Raw genomic sequence first — 15,761 nt, forward strand, 5'->3', positions numbered from 1 at the left:
CCTGACACCAGATATGTTTCATTAAAAGAGAAAATATTCCAGTACATGTACAGAATCGTGGCTGATTAAAAGACACTGTAAAAAAACCAAATCATGTAATTCAACAGTGAACATACTTTACAGAAATTTCTTACCATCGAAAAGTTCATTTCTTAAAGAAAATTCAATCTAGTATTCTAAACCCCAATACAAAAAGGGTTTATCCATAACATATTACGTTATACACATTTATTAAATGTAATAACACAACGGATAATATTATATATTGCATTAAAAAAGATTAAATATAAAAAAAACATACTATAAAAATATACCCCTTCTGTCATAACTACCCGTAACGTTACTGTTTGTCAGTAGACAGTTTACCTAATTATTGTATGACAGGGAGGGGTGTAGTTTAGGCACCTATATAATTCCAAGTGCTTGTATAATATATGAGATCTTAAATAAATCAATAAATTATTATCAAAAACATTCTCTCCATTAGAGGCCACCCGTAACGTTACTTATCTAGCAGTAGACGTTTTTCTTTGACTAGCGGAGAGTCATGTACACAAAAACACAGATCTATACATAGGCGCACGCATAACAAATTACACAATACATTTATACAAAATAGACAAATACAAGGGACGTAACACTATTATCAGTCCACACAGACAAATAAACATAAATTCCAACTATCCAGACTTGAAATATAAATTCATACTTTCCAAATAAATCGTAAATTGTCAGTAAATCGTAATGATTTTATAGTTGTCTATCCAAATAAAATACATGTATACACAATACTCAAATACAAGGGAAGTAACACACTATATTAAGCCATACTATCCAAATAAAAGTACTATAGAGTCAAACGGAGTTGCAAACCCAAATCGTTACACATTATGTAATGCTGAGATGAGACCGTCGACCATTTATAAACGAAATGTTGGATATTATTTAATACCCCGATTTTGTCGAGAGAGAATTTGGTGAATTTCATCTGTGTACATATGTTGGGAAATTAAATACGTTATCCAACATCCGATAAATAGTCGACATTGTCAATCCAGCTTTTATTGTCAAATGTGTCGTCCTTATGCCGTGTTTGCGGGGTTTTATTTTGCTAGGAAATCGATTTTGAATTTGTCTGGTTGGCTGACTATAATCGATACTATTAAAATACAGATGTGACGTCACCTTTTGATGTTGGCGTACCATTATTTCAAATAATGGTACGGGCAATGTTCCAAGCGTACTACTAGTTGCAATATTGGACCGGCGTGACGTATTTCATTGAAATGCACGTGCTGGATACTGTCTGTATTTTATGTTTTTTAATGGTCTCGTGCAAGACATTGTGTAATATATAGATATTGCCATCGTGCTATCGCACTCGTACAATATCTATATATTACTTAATTAATGTCTCGCACTCGGACCATTAAAAAACATAAAATACAGACAGTATCCAGCACGTGCATTTCAATGAAATACGTCACGCCGGTCCAATATTGCAACTAGTAGTACGCTTGGAACATTGCCCGTACCATTATTTGAAATAATGGTACGCCAACATCAAAAGGTGACGTCACATCTGTATTTTAATAGTATCGATTATAGTCAGCCAATCAGACAAATTCAAAATCGATTTCCTAGCAAAATAAAACCCCGCAAACACGGCATAAGGACGACACATTTGACAATAAAAGCAAAGTATCAATACAATGAGTAGAAATAAAACGAAACCAGACTAACTGGAGCGTAGGTCTTTACGAATTTTACGAATACCGTCTCAGCATACAAATATTAATTTCTTAAAACAAGCAAAAAAAAAAAAAAAAAAAAAAAAAAAAACCACATACACATACCATACACACACATTCACTAATAGCTAAATAATATTTTCATATAGTAACACGTAAAATTAAAAAAATCACCGTATTTAAATCGCACAGATTCTTTTTACTAACATGTATTATCATTTGGTAGAAGGCATTCAAACCGTTCCATACATCTACACATATATACATAGTAATACTTATACTCATGTACACCTTTGGCAAATAAATGGAATATAAAAAGTTCTCGGTAAAATATATCATTAACAATAAAACAATATCCAAAACTCGTTGGATTAACAAATAAAAAAATGTATAGTTTGATTCCAGATATCAAGTTAAATACGCTTTTACAGAGAATAATTCAATGTCTTAATAAAAAAGAGTATAATACTTTACAACATTACATTTTATGCAATTTATATCGACTTAAATGTACATGCGTAACAAGAATTATGCATCGGTGATAAAAATAGCGGATTTTTCTTTGCGTATAAATGCCAGTAGTTATTTATAATTGGTGAAACTTTTCATCGGAAATTTCATCATATATCCAGCTCCCAAACGGTTTTGGAGCTGGTTAATTGCCGCATTCTAAGTCATAATTATACAATTTTAAACCTTGGAGAAGCATCAGATCACAATTAGGACCAAAATCGGCCGAGCAGGCCGTCAGATAAGGTGTATAATCTCTACCATTTACAAGAACCCTAACGACCCTCTTCCGGGTTAAGCTACGTAACGATCTTTCATGGACTTCGATTGCTACTCTTGATGCTGGCGAAGGCAGTGAGTTAACAGGAATCCCTAATGCTACCAGAAGGTTTACCATAAGGAAATCTTTGATGGTATAAAGAGCGAAGTCTTGCTTCGGCTCCAAAAGCAGACTTACTGTTTTCATTAAAAATGGATGGCTATACAGACGAGATTTCGAGACAAAATCTGCAGATTGGGTTATATTGAAAATGCTTTTATCTAACATGTTAAAAACTTGAACAATAGAATTCATGGACATGTCATTACATTTAGTATTATCTTTACAAATTTCACCATTTGTTTGACATAATTGCGAAACACCGTTTAGGATTTTGAGATTTTTGGCTATGAGATTGCTGGTCTTTTGTATGGTGTCTGTGTATACCAAGTTAGATTTTGTGTGGATGTCGGGAATATATTTTAATGCTGTGTCATAAGGATCTGTAATAAAGTCCGTATGTTGAGAAAGAGTCTGACAATTACACGGCAATCCGTTTTTACTATTACATAAGTTGTCTTGGACCTTTTTAATTCCTGCTTTAATGAACTGCTTCTCAGAAAACAGACCGTGTAAGAAGGCCATGGTGCTCTGATAAGCAGCTTGGTCTTGCACACAATTGGCCATTGTTACGGTGTCTCTTGGTAATGTTTTTAATGTTTTGAGCTGTGTGAAATACGCCTTTCGAATAAACTCACCCAATTTAATATGCTGGCTTACCCCAAGGGGCGAGAGCTCACCATTTTTACAGAACCCCGACACAGGGGCAGAATTGAATATCTTAAAGCCACCCTTTTCTACCTTCATGTTTTTATGTATGGACAACATTTCCTGATAGCTGGAAAGCTTGTCGTCTGAAAATTTTGACAGGAATTCCCAGAGTTTGCATGAAGAATCCACACCTTTGCCTTGCTGGAGGTTGCGTACAGTATGTCCGGGAGTTACTAAGACCAGTACTGTTGATAATTTATATCCCTGAACTGGGGATCCTGCAAAATGAGAGAATTAATATTTAGAATAAAGACATGATATCCCTGAAACTATTACAATTTCTTTTTTTTATTCAGTATGCATATCGTTTACAGGAGAAATGCAGACTGTTTTAACAACAAAAAATCTTAATAAAAGTAAGGAACGCAATTCAACTAATCAAGTTTATTTTACACTAAAATGCAACTGAGACAATTTATGTTACAATATTCACTAATATTGCAGTAGCTGCTTCCAACCTGCAGGTATGAGGTTTTTACAGACAAAATCTGGGACTTGGGACTTGCTGGGAGGTTTTCTTTACTTATTCTAAAACATAAATGTGCCATGGGAGCTTTTGTAATAAAATATACATTACAACTAATACACATTTAATCAATTGTTTTATTTTAAAAATTAAATCTTTATGTAGTACAAAAATAACTATAAGGACCCACCATTTAGAATTGTTTCATATTAAAACACGATCGAACATTAGCTACGTGTTTCGCGTCAACAAATCACCTCCAAAAAATTGTAGGTGTGTGCTAACCATAAAAAAAGACTTACCCTCCATTCCTGAAAATGTGCTATCAGGTCTGTGGCACCATTCTTGTACCCGGGGATGATGCAATATATCTTGCGGAGCTGTATGATGAACCAGCTCCTGGAGATTCTGAGTGTAGGGCGATTCGGGTTTCACTTCAAGATCTATTAATACGTTTCTAAGATTGCGATTTGATCGCTTGACTCGCCCCTTATAATGGAATATGCCGCTCTGTTTCTCTAGCTTTATTGCGCCATCTGCTTGTACGTAAGTAAAAGATGGAAGACTAACACTAGCATCTGAAATAAAAGGAGATAATATTTTACAATTATGATCAAACTCAATTAATTAATTGATCACTTCGTCATTCGAGTACAATATTTACAAGAAATATAACATTCCTACGCTTTTATAAACATTTACCATGTTGCCAGCGAAAATATAAAGCGGACAAAAATTGTGGCCTGTGGAGTCTATAAACCTTGTATGGCGCGGAATTTCCCCCATAATTCTAACTCCTAACCTTGTTCCTGAAGCAACGACTGCAAGTTTTACAACATCTGGACGTTGCTAGATTGCTTTACAATTCCCAAACTTATCGCTAGGTTATCTCCATTTACTGCACACACGTGAACAGTTACGTAACGTCCAATCAAATATAGCGACCCTCACGGAAACTTTGACATTGAACGAACCTTGAACTTTGCAACTCGATTATCATAGATAGACATTTTAGCTGGAAAGCGCGGGACTTGGTATTCGCGATGATCGGGGAATCTGATAGGCTCTCAAGTTGGGTGAATACCCAATCGAAATTAGTGCCGAAATATCCAGGGTAATACGTGAAGGCCTTCATAAGATGTACGGAGTTAAAGTGAGATCAAGCCTTCTATCGAAGATACGTGGTAATGTGTATGCTAATATGCTTACTTCTATACATGTAACTTCTTACTAACATATGTTAAATTCGCTTATTTCTTAAATATTGCAGTTAGAATTTGTGTTTTGTTCTATTTCCCGGGTATTACGTGAAGGTCTTTCTTCATAAGATGTACGGAGTTAAAGCGAGATCAAGCCTTCTATTGAAGATACGTGGTAATGCGTATGCTAATATGCTTACTTCTATGCATGTAACTTCTTACTAACATATGTTAAATTCGCTATTTACACATGTAAAAATGTTAACTTATTTCTTAATAATTGCAGTTAGAATTTGTGTTTTATTCTATTTCCATTAGGGGTGGGGGTGGATGGCCGAATGGTCTGGCTTCGATTCCCCGATTGTACGAGACAAGGGGTAGGATCGCCTGTCCAACCTTGCTGGTTTTCCCCGGGTCCTCCGGTTTCCTCAATTTGCTAAGGACCACCACGCGCAAGCGAATTATTCTAAAATAAATTAAAAAAACATATGTTAGATGTTAGTCCCCAAATGACCTAGTTTGTGTCAAGTGGACGTTAAACACCATTTGCGACTCATTTACGGTAAATAGATGAAGGTCGGGGTCGAATTTATTTACAAAATGTCTTCTGAAGATGGCATTGTTTTGCAAATGAAGAATCTTGTAAAAGAACCAGCGGCTGGCAGGCAGGATACGCACACATTTTGCAAGAGATGGATAGAGAACAAACTAAAACTGAAACGATTTATTGTACAATCAGGGACCATAATCCAGAAAGTTATGGTCTGAAATGCGCAAATATCAAAAGGGATAAAAATTGTGACCTCTAGAGTGTCCATAACCTTTGTATTACATGCTTATACACAATTTGCGTACAAACACCGGCCGTTTTGTCGGACAGTTTCATTTCGATTTTCCCGAAATTCGAATTCAACCTTCATTATGGCGGAATGGTGATATATCCAAACGGTTTTTAAAATCGAAAAAAAAAAATTGTGATTATGTGTGATTATCAAAAGGAACAAAGATCATTATGATAAAAACATATATTTAAAGTTTCATCCAAATCGGATAGAAACTGTGGCCTCTAGAGGGTCCACAACCTTGATATATCATATTTTTACACTATTTGCGTACAAGGGGCAGTCATTATGTTCTTTAATTTAAATCGGATAAAAATTGTGACCTCTATAGAGACCACAATCTCAAAATGCGATTTTTCGTTTAATCAAGGGCCATAATTCAGGAAGTTATAAACATGTATTTTATGTTTCATCAAAATCGGATCAAAATTGTGACCTCTAGAGCGTCCACAAGCTAAAAACGTGATTTTTCGTACAATTACGAGCCATAATCCATGAAGTTATGGTCCGATACATGTCAATATAGAAAGTAACCGAGATCTTTGGGAGATAGACCTATATTTCAAGTTTCGTCAAAATCGGATAAAAATTGTGACCTGTACAGTGTCCACAAACAAATTGTGGACGGACGAGCGGACGGACAGGGGCGACGACAATATACGTCCACATGAAAATGTGGGCGTATAAAAATTATTAAGTTTGGCCGCGCGAATCGTATCTAGAAATGGTACCAGTTTCTCATTTAGGTTGGAGTGGGAGGTCAAGCTTGACTTAATTTTGCAATTATCGGAATTTACCGATGTAAATGATTGTTTAAATTGTTTTGAAGTGGCAGTTGAGGCACTTTCGTTGGGGGTAATAGAAGAAGACAACGGGACCGGTAGGCCTACTTGACCTGAAAAATCTAGAGGTAGATATGGACGACCGGCGTATGTTATACCTCAAGAAATGCTTGAATTTGCGTTAGCAAATATCATTTTAGAAGTAAGCATATAAGCATACGCACTACATGGTTAGGAGTTAGAATTATGGTGGAAATCCCGCTCCATAACATTGTACATCGCATTTTGAGTAAAAGGCAGAGGACATATGTCCGATGCATCTAGAGAAATGGAATTAAAATGAAAAAAAATGGGGTTTAACGTCCTACTGTTCTGCTCTGACTGGGCTAATGAAGACGGGCATATGTCATGCAGTGTGCTATGATATATGGGGAAATTTTGCCCGGACTGCGGCACTACGGCCTAATTTTCTATCGAATTTCCAACTGTCAAGGGAGGTTTTACGTGCACGCCAATGTGTACACGGGACCCCGATTTTTCGTCCCATCCAAAAGACTAGACAGCTGTCCTTGTCAGGGCCTGCATCTAGAGGGTACACATCTAGAGGGTAAATCAACTGTCAACGACAAAACCAACGTGCGGACGGAAGGACGGACGGACGGATGAGGGAAATGACTATCATTTTAATTTGGTGGTATAAACAAGAATTAAAGTAATGATATTTGTTTTTATTATACTTATATTAACAATAATATATAGTTAGGTGCCTACAATGTACGGGTATATAGGATTTGATTTACAGGGTTGTTTCGTTTTGCGCATAACTGCATTTATATAATATATCGCAACGGATGTCCAAGTTGCCTTTCTTTGTCTCTCCATAATTTCATAAAACTATTTTAGTCGCCCGATTTTTTATTTCTCGAAATACTGAACACATTAAGTTTTCTCCTCTTTTACAAACAGAACACGTCATCAGGTGATAACAACATGTTCACAAAATAGACAATTTACATAATCTACACGTAGCTACACATAATTCGACCGTGATTTTAAAGTATTTTTTAAAAGAATTCTTTGCTACGCCCACCCACATAATAGGACGCACACTTTGTTCAGATAGAAGGTTACTGTTCTTGCACGGGGGCAAAATCTGTGTCTTCCGCATTATACAATGTAAAAGCACGGTTACATAAATGTCAGCCGGGTGTGGAAACATGGAAAGAAGAAATGTGAGATGGGTTAAACCGCAACTTGTACAAACTCATATTTTATACTGTGTTTGCAAAACAGTCATCATATTCTTATCTTTGATCTGCTATTAATCAGTGTTAATTGAAATTCAATAAAATTTCTTGCTCTCGATCTTAACAGTGACGTGCAGAGGTTTTGGGATGGCCCGAGTAATGGATGCCTACTCACCTACTGCACCAGGCAGACATTTTATCACCGGCATCAAAAATTAAATGTTATTGATTTTGAATAATATTTTGACAAATTTAGCACAAACTCATTCGGTAAATTTCCAGAAAACACTCAAACGTTTGTACGATTCATTAAAGATAATTCAACAAAAATCTATCATTTCCGCTGTAACTGTATAGTCAATATTAAAGTCGATCATCATATTCATATTTTGGTCAACTTATTTTTCTCGGCTTAATCCACACAAATATGACTATCAGAGACTCAATTTATTTTACTATTTAAAGAGTGGTCGCATTCATCACAGGTTACAGATAATAATTTATCGCACACCCCATTCCTTGCCACTATAGGCTTGTCGTACACATTCAGACGAACGATTACCTTAGAATTACATAATTAATCTAGGAATCAATATATTCATATATCAATATTGATAATTTTTGCTGGTGGCTAATTCACCGTTACTTTTATAACATTTGACAAAAATACTGAAACAAACATAAAATAACGTACCTCAACGACAAAAGAACTTTAAAATCTCTACATGAACTACCCAATCTTTAAAAATCAATACAAGATGATAGGAAAATCATGAACAGTTTCAGTCTGTGTTGGTATGACTTTAAAAATTGATACTTACCAGTCAATATGCCAAGTAACATTATCAATAACATAATATCAAGCAAAATCATATTTACAAGTTACTGTCGAAAAAATATATTTTCCACTGTAAATAAACCCTCTAACACTGACAAAAATTCGAACAACTAAAGAACTAAAGAATATCTGCGGGAATTTTAACTACAAATGGCGGAATGATCCCCTATTCAAGTTTATAACCATTTAACAGATGACGACTGGAATAAAACAAAAACCTACGCACTTTCATTCAGAAAATTAATATGGATATAATACTGGTTTCATGCAATCATAATAAAACCCCGCAATGAAAATATCCTAAATATGCGACCCGTGTGATATAATAATAATGATCATTATTCGATCTCTATATTAACTGAATTATGACCAGCATCCAGCATTACAGATATTGTCATAATGATCAGCTATTTTGTTAAATAATGTAATAACAACACTCAAAACTACTAAAATTAAACATAATAGTCCTATATAGTATACAAGTATTTGTTATAATATGCTTATTCGTTCGTTTTTTTTTATTCTTATGCGTGTACATATACAAGTCTATACATAACTCAACAGATGTTCAAATGTAATCCACTGTCACTATGTCATTATTGTCGGTTAATATTGAGTGGCGTTTTAGAAAATATTGATAGATTTCGCATTGTTTGTGAGATTAAAATAGACGCGGAGCTTCCAAAACTCAATCATAATAGGTTATGAAATTAAAATGTGTAAAAGAACGGTTACGAGAAGGAATTACATTTTTGTCAGCTGTTCTTTTAAGATGTAGTTCAGCAATATATGCTATCTTTACAAGCATTCGGTGACTGAGATGGTTCAACCGAGAAGCTCTTTTATATGGAACCTGGATTTGGTATATAATTTCATTGTTCTATGAGAAGTTTCGAAACTCTTTGCTAAGTGCTGGTTAACATCGGATTTTGTCCCATTTCAGACATTATCCCCTTACCAATAAAGCTCAAAATTTCGAGATGGTCCCCTATTGTCACTTTTAGTTGTTTGTTTTTAATATAGAAAACATAATTATTCAAAATATGTTTTACTAAAATTGGTCAGTGATCCGGTTCGCTAACAATTTTGCTCATTAGAGGGGGTTAGATTTGCAATTAAATCCATATTTTCAGAATTTTTGATCGGTATTAAAAGTAATCACTTCTACAGAGTATCAATTCGATTGAAGTGGACGTAAATAAAAGCACACACCAATATAAAGCGGAGGAAAGTGATATAGATATTCAATCAATTTGCCTGAAGCTGTTCAAAAAGTAAAATACGCAAATTCGTTATATTGGACAAAATTTATAAAAATTCGCCACATTGTGTATAACCTGGATATGGTCACACACCTACACTAAATGATTGATAACGATATTAATATTACACCGCCCCGTTTCATTCCAACGTTGAATTCACAGCAATACAATCAATGCACCATAATATTTTGGTTATATAAAAGGTGAGAAAATATAGGTCGACCCAAGGACGTTGAAATATGGGTGCAATAACTACTTGTTGGGAAATTCTAAATGAACGGTATTTGTCACCATTTTTTTATAAAGTAAACAAAAACTTTTATTATTCACAGAGACCTTGAAATATATTACAATACTTTCCACTAGAAAATCAAAACATTACCTTGTCATTTTGTCTCGAATAAATATAACTCTAGTTAAAGAAGTGCTATAGAATCAATACCAGGCTACACCCTTGATCTTAATACCTCGGTTAAATTTTTTCGTTAAAATTCTTATGATTTAGCAAAGGAGTGGCAAACAATCTACCCAAAACCATTTCATTTGAAAAATAAATGCCTCTAGAAATAAATGAGAGTAATAAAACATTTACAACAGTACAAAATGTAGTTAGTTTTTAAAGTCAACTGCGTGACTTGCGTCTAATCTGAATGGGGGAAAATAATACAAATATTACTGATAAGATCGTTTTTAGATAAGATAATATAAAGTGTTTTGTAAAGTAAATAAGAGCTACATAAACTATTATTCGTGACATTTTACATCATCTTTATAAATTTATTCTTACTTTTATGTCTTGACTTAAATAATATTAACTACTTCTTATCTTAAACACATTTTATTGCTCATTTTGATTGCGAATAAAAAAAGACAAAAGGAAGTGAGCAAAGTTAATAGTTTTATATGTTAGTATTTTCTTTAAACCATTACTGTTGTGTTTTGCGTTTTCGCGAGCAACAGTCTGGCCTTGAATCAACTGGGAAATGTCGGCCTTTTGACTGGAATATAAACTAATAAGAAATGAAATGGGGTTTAACGTCCTATTGTTCTGCTCCGCCTGGGCTAATGACGACGGTAAACTAATAGTCATAATATATTTATAATGGCTTCAGAAATGGAAAAGGAAATAAATCGGGTTTAACGTCCATCTTGTCTGCACCGACCGGGCTCAAGAAGACGAGGCCATTAGTAATGTTTGATTAACACGTACAGTCATAACCATACAAAATATGACATTTTATATAGCCCAGTCGAATTTTTCAAAAGATTATTAGCGAAAGTTTCAAAGTTATCAGCCGTGTAGAAGTCATTAATGATGACGTCAGTCAAAATTCTTCTTAAACCTTTACATCGTCTCAGATTTCGTAATAGCTCCCAAAAATCTAGACCCGTGATCATACTCATAGATCCATATTCGACACCTTATTTGTTCCGATTGGATTCATAAATTTTGCCAAGTCACTTCCGAAGCAATAATGCGTCACGCCTTAGAATAAACAATACTTTATTGTTAGTAATGTTTCGTTCACTTAAAGTCATTGGATCACAGATATTTTATCCGATCTTTAATCAAGTATTCTAAGCCAATAAAATAGAATAATAACCCTAACGTATCAAAATAAAGTTTGCAAATCAAGATATTACTGTTATAGGGCAGGCTACAATGACCGCTCCCTGCATCAAAAACATTGTGTGGTTATATCCAGCATACTTACATAGGACGCCGGTAGCGAACAATAGCCCGCTTAACACAAGGCACCATTTGCTCTTTAGTCCTCTCATCACTAAACTTTGCTACACTAATAAATGTCATACTTTATCTTCAAATTACACTACATAACAGCCCAGCACGATTAAAAGAACTTCCTAAAATGTTACATGACAATAATCCCAATTTACCACCTTTAAGCACGTGTGTAGTCATCATCCATATTAACAACGCGCGCGAAATATCGTCTGCTAGGGAAGTTTCTCTAACTACGTCACTTGTTCAAAGAAAACCTGTTACTGTTATGAGTTTACACTTGCTCCGAAAACACCGAAAATTATTGTCAGTTTAGAGAATTGAGAAGCGGTTGCATGTTCTGAACCCAGGTCGCCGGTACCACATTCGACCTTGTGCCTTCTCGTGTGTTGCAATGAATAGTCACGTATACCAGGGAGTAATCGTTTTCCATGTATACCCGTTCAATATTTTATCCAATCATTAGAGAGTAATAGAATACATATTACCCCAATTATTATACATATGTACGTATATTATGATAAACGACGACTGACATGTATTTTATAACATTCAGTTAATCGTTCTCTCAACTCAGTGTTATTTGTTTAACATTTTAATATAATAAACTCTAGTCTAATTAAGTAATTTCCCATTAAAATATAGACCGTATCCGTAGGTGTGCCACATACTTCCCGAAGGGTTGACAGTATGTGTGCAAAGGCAATTTAGCTTAGTAAGAATACAAATGCCTACAACACAGCACCAATTGATTATTATTTCAAAAGCGGCATGCTTAAGATGAACTAAACAAAATTTAGTTGAAATATACAAAGTTATGTCGCGCTATGTCAAAATAGACGCCCTCGAGTAGATCATCCCTGTCCACCGGGTCCAAAGCATATACCCCAGCTTTTAGGACCATGTATCTTTGTTTAAAAAAAGTGTCCCTTATTTGGTTGCAACCCCTAGCTAATTAAGCTAACGCTGCTATACACCCCTATGAGAAAGAAAGAAATGGGGGTTACCGTCCACGCGACACAAACTAGGTCACATGGTTCAATTTCATTTCAATTATTCGCTTGCGTGTAGGTGTCTTTAGCAGTGTGGGAAAACTGGAGTACCCAGTACTGGAAAACCGACGAGGTTGGACAGGCGACCCTACTTCACGTACAAGCGGGGAATCGAAGAAAATGAAATGGAGTTTAACGTCCTACTTTTCTGCTCCTAACCTGGGCTAATGAAGACGGGCATACGCCATACAATGTGCTATGAGAGAAATTTTGCCCGGACAGCGGCACTACGGCCTACTCTTATATCGAATTCCAACTGCCAAGGGATCTTTTACGTGCACGCCAATGTGTACACGGGACCTTGGTTGTTCGTCCCATCCGAACGACTAGACAGCTTTCCTTGTCAGCCCCTCCGTCCTGCATCACTGACAAGGGAGAACCACGCCGGAAAATCTGGATGAACTTTCTCGGTCAATGCAGGGATCGAACACCCGACCTCCAGGCTAGCGAGCTAGCGTCTTACCCACTTAGCCACGTGATCCCCCGGGTAATCGAAACCACACCACTCGACTCAATGACAGACCATCTGATCCAACGCGCACGCGTATAACCATTCGACCACATCCCAATGAGGTCGAGGATCTAACTTGAACAATCGTGACTAACGACAACCTGATTCCAATCCATTCATATCAAAATCCACCAAGTAACTTTCGGAGCTGTTTAAATCAGTCTCTCTGTGGTGCCCCTTGTCCCGCTCCGTCCTTATGGGGTCCCGCCCTTTCATTTTTATCACGCCTTTACCTTTATCATCTAGGAATGATTCCTACCAAATCCATTCAGCCATTATGAAGAAGCCTCGTGCAAGCAACATCTCTATCAATTTTGGTTAATTGTAAACCATATTAAAGTTTGAACCTTAAAGGTCCCCTAGTTGTCCATTTTCTACTTTTGGAAAATAACTTTATTTCAACAAATCTGAAAACACACCAACCTCGGAACATAACTAAACCACATCACTGAAAGCCATCGAGCGGTTTAGCAGAAGACGTCGAATATGACAAATGTTTCCAACGGAAGGACGGTGGACGAAGTGACCATAAGCCTTTCGGGCCCATCTTCTATTTTGGGAAAGTGAATGCATTTCAACAAATCTGAAAACCCACCACCCTGGGAACATAACTAGACCATATCACTGAGAGCTATCGGGCGGCTTAACAGAAGAAGTCGACAATGACAAATGTTTCAGACGGAAGGACGGTGGACGAAGTGACCATATAAGCCTTTCGGCCCATGACTCTATGAACTAGAAAGTGAAAGTAGGTCAATGGCGTGTTTCCTTAAAGAACTTTGTCACCTTCACAAACCTTTAGAGTACAAATGTAAACGAGAAAATAAATGTAAGGAACGTATGAAAATTTTGAATTTCGACACAGGGCTTCCATATGCCCCAATGAATTATCCTATAAACCGAGTTTTAAAAAATATAACGGGTTCAAGTTATTTAATAGCCAATACATAAACTCGAGCGTAAATATTCTGAATATCTTGTCAACTCTGTTCGTGGTTATTATTTGTTGCAAACATGGCCCTTTAGTTACTTTAGGCTACACCAATTTTATTTTCAGCCGTTTCTCCAAGCTATAAAAAAAAATAATTTCTAAATAGTGTTAAGTAGCTAGTCCTCCATAATATATATACTGATTGCCAAACCTTCCTTTGTAAAACTTGCAATTATTTTTCTCTTCGGTTTTATCTTTTCTACCCAATGTGTAAGACGTTGGCTCGCTAACCTGCATATCCCCTGTTTGATCCCTGCGTTGGTCAGGAAAGTTCATCCGGATTTTCCGGCTACGTTCTGTAGTACTATAGGATTTCTTATTTGTTGTGTTTGTTTCTTGGTGACAGTAACAAGACTACAGCATAAAATAGTTTCATAACTTTATTGCTTAGCTGTAATGGCTTTGCAGGTTCCTTGTTCTCAATAATAATGGCTGCTAGGAATTTCTGAATGAGTTCTGATCCAACTCGCTTCTACACCCTAATTTATACCCCCTAATTTCTGCAGGTCTTCGATAACCTTGACGTTAATTTCCATCCCATATATGGAATAAACCTCTTTATTTCCCACAACTAAAATGGGAGAAGTTGCCTTATTTTGGTCTACCAACCATAGGTCAATAAACAGCCAGAATTTGATGGATATTTTGACATTGATTATGATTTAACCAAAATATCACTGTTTTTTATGTATAACTATATATTCACGTTCATTAAGTACGTGTGATTTAACTCTATAGACAGAGAGAAGTAACAATTTTGCAAAGAGAGAGAGAGAGAAATGGGGTTTAACGTCCACTCGACACAAACTAGGTCATTTCGGGACTAACACATGGTTCAATTTTATTTCAATCATTCGCTTGTGCGTAGGGATCTTTAATAGTGGGAGGAAACCGGAGGACCCTGAGAAAACCCACGAGGTTGGACAGGCGACCCTACTCGTTGTCACGTACAACCGGGGAATCGAAACAAAAATTGTCTCAAGGACCAAAGTGTTACAGGACAGAAGGCCTGGCAAGGGACAGTTTATTGTCGTTCCGATTGGACGAACAACCGAGGTCCCGTGTAAACATTGGTTGTCATGGCAATGTAAAACCCAGTTTTATTAAACGTTACGAATTTTAGTTTAATATATAATTTGGGGAGACATGCCAGCACATGTATTTGTGTGTATTTGGCCGCAACTTCATGAATTATGGCCCCTGGTCGTACGACAAATCACGGTTCCTTTCGATATTGGCTTACATCGGACCGTAACTTCCTGGATTATGGCCTCTGATTGTACAAAAAATTGCGTTTTTAGCTTGTGCACCCTCTAGAACTCGCGGTTTTAGAAACCGTCCAAACACCGTTACACCATAATGGAGGCTGAGTTCGAATTTCGTGAAAATCGGAACGACATTTCCCGTCAAACTGATAGCTCCCCTTTACGCAAATAGTTTAAAAGTATTGTAAGAAAATCATGTTTTAGCTCGTGG

The 15,761-nt window shown here is 36.1% G+C and overlaps 1 protein-coding gene across 1 annotated transcript; it reads right to left on the reverse strand.

Annotated features, from left to right (window-relative positions):
* Positions 1 to 1,407: 1,407 nt before the first annotated feature.
* Positions 1,408 to 12,097, reverse strand: LOC126827388 (2-phosphoxylose phosphatase 1). The gene is made up of 3 exons (XM_050556682.2): positions 11,703 to 12,097; positions 4,120 to 4,395; positions 1,408 to 3,569 (listed from the first exon to the last, which is right to left on the reverse strand). Exons 1-3 carry the CDS (start codon positions 11,767 to 11,769, stop codon positions 2,407 to 2,409), a joined length of 1,506 nt encoding a protein of 501 aa, XP_050412639.1. The 5' UTR covers positions 11,770 to 12,097; the 3' UTR covers positions 1,408 to 2,406.
* Between the last annotated feature and the right edge of the window lie 3,664 nt (positions 12,098 to 15,761).

This window comes from Patella vulgata, chromosome 7 (genome assembly GCF_932274485.2).
Source record: "Patella vulgata chromosome 7, xgPatVulg1.2, whole genome shotgun sequence".
Taxonomy (NCBI): domain Eukaryota; kingdom Metazoa; phylum Mollusca; class Gastropoda; family Patellidae; genus Patella; species Patella vulgata.